General features: G+C 43.5%; 1 protein-coding gene across 1 annotated transcript in view; it reads left to right on the plus strand.

Moving 5' to 3' along the window:
- Window positions 1–13545: 13545 nt before the first annotated feature.
- The window catches only part of LOC114558511 (solute carrier family 12 member 5), a 49783-nt gene continuing 48875 nt past the window's right edge, over window positions 13546–14453 (plus strand). Inside the window, exon 1 of the mRNA XM_028582571.1 lies at window positions 13546–13588. Within this exon, the coding sequence (XP_028438372.1) occupies window positions 13546–13588 (43 nt within the window). The remainder of the gene's footprint in view (window positions 13589–14453) is intronic.

Raw genomic sequence — 14453 nt, forward strand, 5'->3', positions numbered from 1 at the left:
AGCAACATGTTTTTTTTATAGTATCTAATAATTCACTGACAGTGTTTTGAGTTTGTAATGTGGTTCATCAAATGACAAAAAGGCATACAACTAGTAAACCAGTGTTCTTTTTATATATTATTTCCCTTTGGTGAGGTTTTTGTGGCTTTTCATGAAACAATAGAGAGATGAAAAGATGTATCTTATGCGTGCCAACTTCGGTATGATAGCCTAGCTATGAATCCCAACAATCCTCCAAGATGAGTGTTCGAATTAAAATTCAGTCATGAGGGTAGAACAGTAAAAACCTCAAGGCAGAAACTCATAGGAAGCAGATGTCAAACAAGACAGAATAAAACTCTGAAAAAAAGTTTGACAAGGAACTGACATATATATATATATATATATATATATATATGTACGCATTCTTGCACTAACTACGACTAAACACAGTACTGAGTACTGGTAATTCACATTAATAAAAAGATGCAAATAATCAACAGTGATTAGCCTGGAAATTAGCTGACACAGTCTGTGTCGCCATCTCTTGGTCATCAGCCAGCACAGCAGGACCTTTTTCAAATCTAAACAGCAGAGAATTTGTTGGACATACAGTGTCACATTCCACAAGGCCTGGACATTAGTATCCTGCCTGTAATAAAATGCCTTTTAAAGTCATAAAATTAACTTTGTCAGAGAACTGACATTTAAGGCTGTGAAGCCTCATCTTACACTCAGCAACAAAGCGAATAAGTGTTTTTCACGAAATCTCAAACTATTCCTTAAAAATAAAGCTTAACATATTAGTTCATCACAGTGATTAATAACAGCCCCTTAATGTAAGCATAAGTAATCAACAAGTATAAGTATGTTTCTATTAATATTATTAATATATAATATAAATGTCTGCATAAAAGGTTAGGAAGGCGTGTCATCGCTTCAGATAGAGCTAGCAATATCTGCATGTTATTCAACTAACCTGACCCCTGAGTTTTAGGATACATAGTGTGAACTCTATGCTGCCAGTCACTGATCCATCAGACATGCTACAGTACGTCATAATGCTGAGAGGATTGCACTGCTAAAAAAGGATTACACCATTTGACATTTTTCCTGACCAAAACTGCTCAGCTACTTTGATTAGAGACCCAAAAAAAATAAGAAATCCATTTATGGAATTTATCGAAACGACAGATCAATTTAGAATAATTCTGGGGTGCTGATTATGTTCTTGTGAGATAGATAGATAGATAGATAGATAGATAGATAGATAGATAGATAGATAGATAGATAGATCGATCGATCTATGCTGTCACTGAAATGCAATACACCTCATCAGTTTGTTTTGTGTTATTTGATTTTAAGGTGTCATGGAAAAGTCATGTCACAAAACCTAAATATATATGTTTTATTTTATTTATGACACAGTAAATTAATTAATTAAGACAATACATATACATGTAACAATGTGTATTGCATTTTACTTTATTGTTTGTTTGATTTGTTTTTATTTATTTAGGCATTTTAAATCTCCATGTATCGTGCCCTTCATTAAGGGCTACTTTGCCATGTTTGTTTCTATTTAATCATTTTACCTGTAAAAGAAAGATGTTTTTTAAATTGGACTAAGATGAAATAGACAAAAGAACCATAAAACCATACATTTCACCTTCCATGAAACCCTAGATACATTTACATATGTTTCTATATAACACACAATAAAGCATCATTATAGAATAAAATAATCCAGTTTAGTTTTCAGCACCAAAACTCATGACCATATTAGGTACTGAGAAGAAGAGTGAGCCTTTACACAGATCCCTGAACAGCAATTTAATCTATAGCCACTGGCTCAAAATATAACCAAACCCATCTGGCGTTTTACAACTTGTATACGGTATATATATTGATCTGTTGCAGATGTTGCCTACTATCTTTCTTCTTTCAGATGTTCCTTGCCATCCAACTCCTCAGTTGATCTCACTTGGATCTTTTGGATCATTCATAATACTTTAGCTGTGTAACTGAAGAGGAATGTATAGATATGGCATGTAATGTATAGTGTATGTATCTATACCATATGAATCAAAGATAAAATGGCCATAAACTGCCAGAGGTCAGAACAGTTCAAACATCCAAATAAAACATCTCTTCCTCAGTGTCACAAGTAAACATTTCACCGTCTTGTGTATCCATAACATATTGCAAGACAACACTATTACACTATATTGCTTTATTATATAACCTGTACCCTATTCTCCTATGTTTTTGTGTCTAAGTGACTGATGGAAATAACAATCTTTGACATTGGTCCAGTATTACTTTAAGCAAGATTGCTGCAGTCGGCAGCAGCAAAACAGGCTACAATGTAAGTTAATAGGGCAATCGTGCAGCTTGTATTTACGTTCACAAAAGTGCTTGTTTGCCATTGACAGGTCCAGATTAATACTGTCTGACATTATGGAAAGGATTTCTAAGGAGGTCGACCTTTCTGTTATAGATGTTTTTAAACATAAAAACATCTGCAAAATTGCGTTTGCTAAACCTACCAGACTCCATGTAAATAAACAGTAATTTTCGTATTTTCCAACCATCACAACTTTAGTTTTAGTTGAAATAAAAAAATAGTTTACTGATTTACATGTGAAAATATGTTGGCTCTATACACGCTAAAAAGTATTGTTTTTTCAAATGGAGTCTGGTGGGTTTAGCGCTAGTGACCTCAGAGCTGTTTCTGGGTTAAACAGAAAGAGGTCTCAAAGAGGTTTTAAAAAAGTCTATATCTGTAGGGATCCTTTCCATAATGTTGTCAGACACTTAGAATAATAATCTGAGACCTTTTAGTGACAAAAGCAGCACTTTTAGTGGATCAAACTGACGCTGAACATTTGCACCATAGGGTTACATTGCAGCCTGGTCTGTGGCTGCCGGTTACGTTCACCCTTAATATTGGACCAATTTCAAAGATTGTTTCTATCAGTCACTTACACACAAAAACAAATGAAAATAGGGTCCAGATTGAAAAAAAAACTAAACAGTAGTTACCCTTTAATTATTATGTTGTGATATACATAATATATTTGCCTGAGGTAGAGACTTTTACTATAGCTCGCTTTCTACAAACATATTCATCTAATGACTTTCTGTATTACATTGGAAGTCACAAAACGCAGGATTTTCTTCCAGCACCTTTTTTTACAACCTACTTGATACTTATATGTGCAATCCATACTGTTCAATACAGTGACCCCTGGCTTTATTGAACTATAACTTGAAAAATATTGTAGAATCCTGTTGGCAAAGATCAAACTAAGGTCATTCAGGGGACAAAACCATACAAACATAAAGGCTAAAGTTAAAGACATTTGAAATCAGAAGATCGCATGTGGTATCACATCTATACAGTGGAATAGATGGTATAAATGCTCATACTAAACTGCAGCTGGAAGATTCAATGGCAGGATTGATGTCATAAAAGTGTCAACATTTTATTGTTGGTATTTGTACAGTACACTACTTTCTTAGCAGACAGACACATTTAGATAGCCTACAGTTATCTGGTGAGCATAGCGGAGCATTTAGCAGCTAAAAGACAGATATTTTTCTCAGTAGTTAGTGGAGATCAAATTCAGAGCCACACAACTCCAAATAAACGTTGCTCTGTCTTTTCAATGTGTAAAAACAGAAAACTGTCTGTTAACAAGTTCACTATATCAACTTTAATGGTTATAATATGTCAGTGTTGTGCTCACAGCTGGTTTTCTCTGCCCTTTGTGGGTAAAATCAGTTATTGCACACGGCAGCTCCATCAATATATTGTATGTCATCCATCTTCAAATTTTCTACTTAGTCAGAGCTGCTTGTATACATTAATCTCTCCTTCTAACTTCCAACCAAATACCTTACTTTAATTAGATTAGCACACATTTTGGATATTACATTGTATTGATTCCATATGTGAACTCTGTCTTTATTCTTCCACGTGAAAGTAGAAACAGAAGCTCAGAGGACCGGATGAACTCTATACTTCGCCTGGAAATTTATGAAGTATGCTCTTTTCATCCAGACACCTTCAAATAGAAACAACACCACGATGGTATATAGTACATCATCATTTATCCCTGATAACGAGGTATAAAATGAGAACAGTCACATTATACTGTAATATCACCATCCTTCTGTCCACTTAAATGAGAAAATCACTCTCAACTAGAAACTGAAGAAAACATACAACTGATATAGTGTGTGCAGCAGAAATGTAGAAAATTATAGTCACACTTTGATGCTACAGCTTTTCTACTAAAGTTGGAAAAAACAGATTTCTTAATTGTTTGTGTAGCATTTGTTGTTAACACCTCATCCACTATTATTATAGCAATGCAGGTAATCTGCCTAAACATTTTTGGGAAATATGCTCATTAAACAACAACATGTCAGGAAGTTACTGCTTCTGGCTAAAGATATTATCTGGCATATAACCTCCCATAAAACCCTCAAGTTGTAGTTTTAATCAATCAAGATATAACATGCTATATAATGAGCCTTAGAGGTGCTGCTAGGTGGATTTTCTTCACCTCCAAACAGAGCCAGGCTAGCTGTTTCCCCCTGCTTCCAGTATTTATGCTAAGCTAAGCTAACCATCTCGTGGCTGTAGCTTCATATTTAACAACATGTTAGACTAATTCCTTTAACGTGTCCAAGAAATCTTTATTTGTTAACATTTGAAATGGGATGAATTCAAAATGATGACATATAACGATTGTTACGTATTGTAACTCCAGATTCTCTGAGTATAGGCGTAGCCCTCTAAGATTCAGGCCACCTGCTTCACCAAAGTTGGCTGAAGAAAAATGTTGATGTTGGGAGCAGTTCTATGGTCGTGCAATTGTGATATACAGTAACTATGGACGTAATAGAGGCCCGTGCAGGGCACAAGGGTGTGAAAAAAATCTTCACGACTGCACATGCGTGAAGGGATTAACCCAATAGCGACAGCTTTTACAATACGTAACTATTGCTCTATTTCATATAGGCTTTGCCCTCTAAGAGCTGTCGCTATTGGGTCAAGAGCGAAGCTGATGTAGTCAATGCCACCTGCGACATAAGGTCCACAAGCAGAACATAGAATAATTGTTCTTCCTATTCGCACTGAACCAGTTTAATGTCCATCCATCCATCCATCTTCGTCCGCTTATCCGGTATCGGGTAGCGGGGGGAGCAGCTCCAGCAGGGGACCCCAAACTTCCCTTTCCCGAGCAACATTAACCAGCTCCGACTGGGGGATCCCGAGGTGTTCCCAGGCCAGGTTGGAGATATAATCCCTCCACCTAGTCCTGGGTCTTCCCCGAGGCCTCCTCCCAGCTGGACGTGCCTGGAACACCTCCCTAGGGAGGCGCCCAGGGGGCATCCTTACCAGATGCCCAAACCACCTCAACTGGGTCCTTTCGATGCGAAGGAGCAGCGGCTCTACTCCAAGCTCCTCACGGATGACTGAGTTTCTCACCCTATCTCTAAGGGAGACGCCAGCCACCCTCCTGAGGAAACCCATTTCAGCCGCTTGTACCCTGGATCTCGTTCTTTCGGTCATGACCCAGCCTTCATGACCATAGGTGAGGGTAGGAACGAAAACTGACCGGTAGTTCGAGAGCTTTGCCTTCTGGCTCAGCTCGTAATGTAATACCGCACCCGCTGCACCGATTCTCCGACCAATCTCCCGCTCCATTGCCCCCTCACTCGCGAACAAAACCCCAAGGTACTTGAACTCCTTCTCTCCTCCTGGAGTAGGCACTCCATCGGTTTCCTGCTGAGAACCAATGCCTCAGATTTAGAGGTGCTGATCCTCATCCCAACTGCTTCACTCTCGGCTGCGAACCGATCCAGTGAGTGCTGAAGGTCGCAGGCCGGTGATGCCATCAGGACCACATCATCTGCAAAGAGCAGCGATGAGATCCCCAGCCCACCAAACCGCAACCCCTCCCCACCCCGACTACGCCTCGATAAATCCTGTCCATAAATGTTACAAACAGGATTGGTGACAAAGCGCAGCCCTGGCGGAGGCCAACCCTCACCTGAAACGAGTCTGACTTACTGCAGAGAACCTGGACACAGCTCTCACTTTGGTCTTACAGAGATTGGATGGCCCTGAGAAGAGACCCCCTCACCCCATACTCCTGCAGCACCTCCCACAGTATCTCCCGGGGGACCCGGTCATACGCCTTTTCCAGATCCACAAAACACATGTAGACCAGTTGGGCATACTCCCAGGCTCCCTCCAGGATGCTTGCGAGAGTGAAGAGCTGGTCCGTTGTTCCACGACCAGGACGGAATCCGCATTGTTCCTCTTCAACCCGAGGTTTGACTATCGGCCAAACCCTCCTTTCCAGCACCTTGGAGTAGACTTTACCAGGGAGGCTGAGAAGTGTGATACCCCTGTAATTGGCACACACCCTCTGGTCCCCCTTTTTAAAAAGGGGGACCACCACCCCGGTCTGCCATTCCTTTGGCACTGTCCCAGACTTCCACGCAATGTTGAAGAGGCGTGTCAACCAGGACAGCCCCTCCACACCCAGAGCCTTGAGCATTTCTGGACGGATCTCATCAATCCCAGGGGCTTTGCCACTGTGGAGTTGTTTGACTACATCAGTGACTTCCACCTGGGAAATTGACAATGATCCCCCATCCAGTTTAATGTATCAAATAATATATTATTTTGATAAAAACCTGTCATGATTATGCATTGGCCTAATACTGATTGTGAGGTCCATGTCTGATAAGGACTAATAACTGCAGAACACTCGCATTCCTCACAGCCACCCAAGTGCAGGAGGTTGGGGACAGCAGCAAAAACACATCAACAGTGCCTCATTTGCCGTCGATTGTGGATACGACCGTGTGAGTCATGGAGGACTTGGACATATCGCACAGATAAAAGCGGATGAAACGGGCACAGGGATGCCCAGGAGACCGCTGCGCAGATGTCAGCCTAAAAAGGGCCGCGGACGCTGATAGCGCTCTCGTAGAGTGTGCCCGGATGCCCTGAGGGGGTTCCGCTCCCTCCAGCTTGGGTGATAGACTCGCACAGCCAGTGGGACAGCCACTGCTTTGAAAGAGCCGCACCTTGGGAGCGTTCTCTGTAGTGATCGAACAGCTGCTGTGCGCGTCTGATGTCTGCCGTGCGTAAAACATATTGAGATAACGTGCGTATCGGGCAGAGTCGGTGAGACGCCTCCTCCGCGTCGTTGCTATGAGACAACGGGAAAAAAAAACCTTGAGGGAGAACATCCTCGACCGAAAGGAGCTAGTTAAAACTTTCGGTGGAAAAGAAGGGTTTGGCTGTAAAGTGGCAGCGCTCCCATCCCCCTTAATGGAGAGGCAGGACGGTGAAACCTCATAAATCACTCACCCTCTTAGCCGACGTCAAGGCGAGGAGAAGCGCTGTTTTCAGTGACAGTATCCTGAAAGAGACTTGTGCCAGAAATCGAAATCCAGCGCTTTCTGTCTAACCCCCTTCAAAAAATGCTTGACCAGGGGGAAGGCAAAAACCGACCTTTCTCCATAGCCCTCGTGGGAGGATGAAATGGCCACCGCATAGGCTTTGACTGTAGACGAAGCCAAGTCATTATCCACCAATGTTTGAGGATAAGTTAACATGAGGGGCAGAGGGCACGATGTGGGTTCTGCACCTTTCTCCATACACCAGCGTTGGAAAGCGAACCATCGCCCTGCGTAACACGAGCCAGGAGGCGAGGGATCAGAGGGACCGGGGGGAAAGCGTATAGGAGGGCTATAAACACGCACTTTGAGTGGGAGTGTGAGCCTGTTAATTCTGACACAGTGTGGCTGGCTCCGACCGTGTACTGCCTGTGGGCGTGGTGGCGAGCCTGTCTGCGTGTGTGCGTGGTGAAACATGAGGTTCAGTGGCCGCAAGATGTTCAGGAGGGACAGAGGCGGACTGACTGAGAGGGAAAAACAGCTTTTTTTAAGGGAACTGTGTGGCCCTTAAAAGCACCGTCATGTTTTCAACTCTAGCTGGAGTGAGACGCGCGTTCCCGGCGTCCTGCTGTAAGCGGACCGGAGTGGATTGGACCAGGTGGGTGCTGCCCGCCGGGCCTCATGGCCACGCCGCCGATTGGTGGAACTGGAGCCGGGGCTTGGAGAGGCTCGCGGGGCGCCATCTCCTTGAGCCAACATCACGGTGTCACCGTTGTGGCCGAAGTGCCGCTCTCTAGGAGGTGTGTTATCGAATCCCCTAGACTACCTACAGCTCGTGACTGCCCCAACCTTAGCGGGGAACAGCCAAAGCTTAGCAGTCATGGTGGAGACAGCAGAGCTAGCGGTCATGCTAGCAAAGCGGTATTGTTCAGCGCCACGGTCACCTAGGCGGTACACGGGTATGCGCGGTCAGTGAAGCGAGCATGGGCCTGGTTTCGGGGAGATGGGGTGTGAGTGTGGGCTTTCGTCACCCGAAAAAAGGGGGCCGTTGGAAGAGGGATGGAGGCCAAGCTCTGCCACCGTAGCGGGACCGCCGTCCACCTCCCGGGATAGGGGAATCCTACTCGGCATTCACATAAGTCGACAACAAAAACCTAGTGGTGGGCAGGGAGCCCGCCCGCTGCGGAGGAGAGAAAAGGAGAAAGTCGCAGTGTGGTGCTCCCCTCCTGGAACGGAGACAGTCGCCGTGGCAGGGACTCCATAATCCTTCGTTACGAGTTACAGTCCTCTCAACGGGGAGGAGGGAGAGCCGGCAAGGGAACCGTCCTCAGGGGATTGAGTCAGCGGACTTGTGCCCACCAAAGAGGTCCCCTCCCTGTCTGTCTTGGTGTCACCGCTAGTGATGGTCAAATGAAGCTTCGCAAACCAGTGTCTGTACTTTCTGAGCTCACTAGATGGCGCTCTCTGTTCAAAGAAAAAGGTTAAATGAATGGCAATTCAATGGGTTTTCAAACCCTTTGTTGAACAGAGAGCGCCATCTAGTGAGCTCAGAAAGTAAAGACACTGGTTCGCAAAGCTTCATTTGACCATCACTAGTCACCGCTGGTGCTATCCTTACCTTACCCGACTGTCCGCTCAGCTGCCATCGTCTGCGGCTTCAGTTCCTCCGGCGGGCCGGCGCCAGGATATAGCCGGTCCGAGGATGGTACATGGCGGACACCGCTGTTCTTCGAAGTCTTCAAACTGCTTGTCGCTGAAGAAAAATAGGGAGCAGTTCTGTGGTCGCGTAACTGTGCTATACAGTAACTGCGGACGTGATAGAGGCCCGTGTAGGGCACAAGGGCGTGAAAGAAATCTTCACGACTGCGCATGCGCGAAGGGATTAAGCCAATAGCGGAAATTGCTGGAGCTGCTCCCTCCGCGAACCGATACCGGATAAGCGGACAAAGATGGATGGATGGATGGATGGATGGACATTAAACTGGTTCAGTGCGAATAGGAAAAACAATTATTCTATGTTCTGCTTGTGGACCTTGTGTCGCAGGTGGCATTGACTACATCAGCTTTGCTCTTGACCCAATAGCGACAGTTCTTAGAGGGCAAAGCCTATACAAAATAGAACTTACAAGAACAACAAAACCAGTTGACATTTTAAACCAATGCCACTTTGAAATGCAGCTTGGCCTTAAATGTTGACCAAGGCTTAATCCTCCTCTGACAGTGATGTTAGGGCCAGGGGAAGAGAGGATGGTTGGCAGGTGGTGACGTTAGGATGAGCATATACTTTATATATTTCTCTCTCTGTTGTTCATGAAAATGTTTGAGGTAACAGAAATATGCATCTTTTAGAGGGGAGAACCAGAGATAATTTCTGTTGTGTACTGTATGTACTTGCAGACTCCAGCTTGAGGTCAAATTTAGAACAGCTCTGTCTCTCATCCTTCCTCCCCACTTCCCACAGTGTCCCATATCAGTCATAAATCTTAAACCTCCCAGGACAGCATTGACAATAATGACAAATCTGCCCCTGTAAGTATTAAAGGAAAGTTTGCATGTTGCACTCAGTCAACCTTAATACCACTGATAATGGCCACTAATAACCCCCCACCACACAAAAACAATAAATAAAGTTTAAAAATAAAAAAGGCAGGGAGGGAGAGAGGCAGGGAGGCAGGGTGGGAGGGAGGCAGGGAGGGAGGAGGGTGCCCATGGGTTAAGAGCTAAAGCCGCTTGGCCCAGATGAAGATGGCTCTCAGGCTCCCTGCCAATCAAAGCCCAGCCAACAGCCCACTCTCACTGACAGGGCAGAGATGCCGTAAGTTAGGCCACACGCATACTTGTGCAGCCTACAGTTTACAGACATATGGTGCATAAAATAACAGAGCATAACAGGGATAGAGACAAAGAGTGAGGGCTCTACTTGAAATTGCTTTTACATAAAGCTGCTATAATCAATATTTTTATATAAACCATGGATTAAATTACTAAGTGTATGTAAAAAGGGGTCGCTAGGGGTTACAAACCCACTTGACTCTGGAGTGGTCTCCAACTCTACAGAGTGATAAATATTATTTTGCTCACTGTTTTGGTTTTACAGCCCGCAAATGAACATCTTGGATTCCTTCTGCCGTCCTTTATCTTTTTGAAACATAGCCTTCTTTCAGTTGCTGATCAGGCAGAACTTACCAACTTTTTAATTCAGTAAATGTCTTATTTCAACCTGATCTCACAGAATTCCATGAAATGAACACCCTTAACTCAAAATCTGTGGCAGTTTCACAGAATCGCCGAATATTCCAGGATGGGCCCACGGAAGAATTCCCTGAAATGAACACGGGCCCTTTTAAGGAAAAGGTTGTGGGTGGGCTTACGTTTCCATGACACACGGGACAACAACAGGATGGTTGGGTTTAGGAAATGTGACACGCGGGACATGATCCCCGGTCTCCTGGGTGAAAGTCCTGTGTTGTTTGACCCATCCACCACCCCAACCAACCTCCCTATGCGGATTTTACGGGCTTTCATACTACTCGCTACCGTAGTCGCTCTTAATGCTACATCATCTTCTCATTGACTTTACACTGGCATTGTTTTCCGTGGTGCCTACACGGAATTTTCACACATTCCGTGCCACCACCACGTAATGCGGTGTTAATAGGTTGTGATCATTTCACGGAATTCTGTGAAACCAGGCTGCATATTTACCAGATATTTGCAAAGAAGTGATCATCAGTCACTGGTAAGATAATCACATAAACAAAACAATGAAAAAGCTACTACAAAGTGTAAATAATGGAAGCTAACCACTGTTTGATGTTGTTAGCAGCCTGGATGTGCGGTTCATCGCAGGGCATTGCAGTGGGCGTCTGATTTTTTATGGACAGATGAACATGACATATATGATGCCATTTTTCAAACAAGGGATTTGTAGGTAAATAAAGAACAGTGAAATGTCACAGCTTGTACTGTAAACTCAGGTATCATGGAACTTGCTGCGGTTTAAATCTGGTATTGAAGAGGTATTTACACCGGTATAGAGTACTTCCTGTTCTTCTTTATCCCCCTTGTGCAAATCCTTAATTTCATGTCTAACAATCTGTCAATCTTCTTTGTGTTTCTTCTTCAATGTGATCCTCTCCTGGGTAACATGCTTTATTTTAGACTAAAATCCCCCATTATCCTTAGAAATTGTCTCTTTTCCCTCTTGTGATCAGCTAATTAACCTTCTTTCAGCTTCCATTTAGTTTAGTACACTTCTTCTTCCCTACATCATTTCTTTCTCCTCCATCTTCCTGTCACTCAGCTATTGACGTCTTCCAGTAATAACAGTGCAGCTAGCAAATGCATGATGTTTAAAATATCAAAGAGGCCAGAGAGACCTGGTTTCAGTCAGTGAGGATAAAGTCTCTCTGAACATCTGCCAAAAATCAGAGATCATCTAACCAGAGGTGGGCACACAGTTCACTGTGATTTAATATCAAGCATACAAATACTAATGGTTTGAAAACAAGCTTTCCTTTCATCCATTAAATGCCAGTTGTGTTTTTGGCCATGCTATCATTTTATCACAAGGCATTTGGTGTGGATTAGGGATGCTCTCTAAACTTCAGTATGATACATTCATCACAAAAGAATGTATAATCCACAAGCCTGCAGCTTTTTAGTCTTTAACAGCCACCTGTACGTCCATCTTTTCCTTGGTTGCCTCATCTTAGCCTCTCCTCACTTTCCTCCTCTAAACTTCTTCCTATTTCGTCTCCTTTGTCCCATCAACCAGTTCTGCCACATTTGTCACAGTATATCATTTCTATTCATTAAGCCACCCCCTAGGCTACATGATGCTGCCTTCCTTAATAATTGAAATTTCTATGGAGCTTAGGGTCCTTTAGGTGACCCCCATACACACACACATACGTGTATATCTAAGTACGCACATATATACATACTGTACATACTCACACTTATATACCATCATTCTCATACACATTCTTACGTTATGCATGCATACATGCATGTATATGTATATACTCGTATAAAGCAACAACATTTTACAATTAATTTTAAAGGAGACAGGAAGCCAATGTAAAGATGCTAAAATGGGTGTTATTGTATCTGCTCTCTTTTACTTGTTTTGCAAAAAACTCTGGTAGTTGCAATTTGTATGAGATAAAGTCTCTTGAACCATTTCATTATTCATTCATTCATTCATTTATTCATTGCAATAGTTCAGGAAAGAGAACAGCATGGCATGAATCAATGTATTTGCTTTGCACTTGAAATTGTGTCTTATGATCAGCACCAAAAGTAAAAAATTTGAAAATAGTTTCTCGCACACACTTATCCAAGAGACCAAAATTATGCAATCACCAGGGCAGTTCAACCAGTCTGTGTGGTAACGGTGAGAGGCTTGCATTTTAAGTTAAAATAGGTATACAAGTGCTGCCTGCAGCCCTTTCACAGATAATGGGCCATGATCACGCAGGAAGATATAAAAGAGAGAATCAGAGTGAGGGAAAAAAATACCAAAAGAGGGATGAATACACATTAACAAAATGGAATCTCATCTTCCATCTGAAAAGAACTTCAAAGGAAATGTTTAATCTCAGGAGGCAGCACTTTGTCATCTGACGTGCATCCCCTCTGTCTCTCAATCCCTCTCCATCCATCCCTCTCTCATGATGAGATGGATGATGATGAACGTGCGTGAGGGAGGGAGGGAAGAAGGGAGGGATAATACCTCCTGAATACATGATGAATGTAGTCATTGGACTTAAAATGACTGGGGGGGGCGAGTGTCGCACAGAGACCGAGAGTGTGCATGTGAGTGACATTGAGCACCATCATCAACTCTCCCCTGCAGCCTCTCGCAGTCTCTCTATCCTCCTCCTGAAGAGAGACACATGGCATCACGCAACAAACAAGACAAGTTAATGAGAGGATGAAATATTGCTTCTTCTTTTTTTTTTAAACTGAGCTACCAGAGGCAAGAGAAAATAGGCAAGTGAGACACAGAAGTAAAGCAGCATCTTGTGGTTGGCTTCAGCCCATCCAGCATCCAGTTTTTTTTTTAGGCAACAAGATCAGGAGCTGTGCTCTGTGTGCACAGCCTGAGGAGGATAGAGGATGCTGAACAATATGACGGACTGTGAGGAGGGAGAGGGGGGACCCAACAGCCAGGGTGAGTGACGAAACCTGGCCACAGACTGATGAGAGAGGAGTGTATGACAGTGTGTGTGTGTGTGTGTGTGTGTGTGTGTGTGTGTGTGTGTGTGTGTGTGTGTGTGTGTGTGTGGACGTGGGTGTGTCAATTTGCGTACATGTGCGTGTGTGAGTGTTGTGGGGGCTTCTGAATATGCAAGCGCACGTGTGTGACTTAGGGAAAGTTAGGGAAACAAAATTATGTCATTTCAGGGAGATAAGTGTTGGTCCTTGCATCTGGCTTTTTGTGTGTGAAGAGCTAAAGAGGACAGTGATGGAGAGAGGAAACTTGCAAACTCTGTCATCTCTGGTTGTACGTATGAGGTTGATTGGACACAAATATTACTGTAATGTTTCACCTGTTGAAAGAATGGAAACAACAAGTGGATGTGCTTCAGTCAAGCATCCATCCGCTCCATAGCACATTCACTTGGCTCCCACACCATGTACCTACTGGGATTGCATATATCAGACTTTTTCCTCTTTTAGTGGTTTTTCAAAATCAGCTGTTTATGGTCAGGTGGATGGATAAACTTGACATCTTGGTGCAGTATGTGTTTCAGGTGTGGTTCGTCCTGTGACTGTAGATTCATACGTCCATGTCAAACACTTCTAGCACTCTACAACAAAAAGGTTTTCAGCGGACTGAGTGCAGCCCTTGCAGAGCATCTGGGGAAACCAACCTTTTACTCTCAAATTCATTCATGTCTCTTTCCATCAAGAACATCTCACCGGGGGCAATAGCTGCCTTTCATAATGGCGTGTGTGTGCGTGCATGCATGCATGCATTCATGCGTGTGTGTGTGTACAGTCTGAGTGTGCCCAGACATGAATATAGATACAGT

Source organism: Perca flavescens, chromosome 7, assembly GCF_004354835.1.
Source record: "Perca flavescens isolate YP-PL-M2 chromosome 7, PFLA_1.0, whole genome shotgun sequence".
NCBI classification, from domain to species: Eukaryota; Metazoa; Chordata; class Actinopteri; order Perciformes; family Percidae; genus Perca; species Perca flavescens.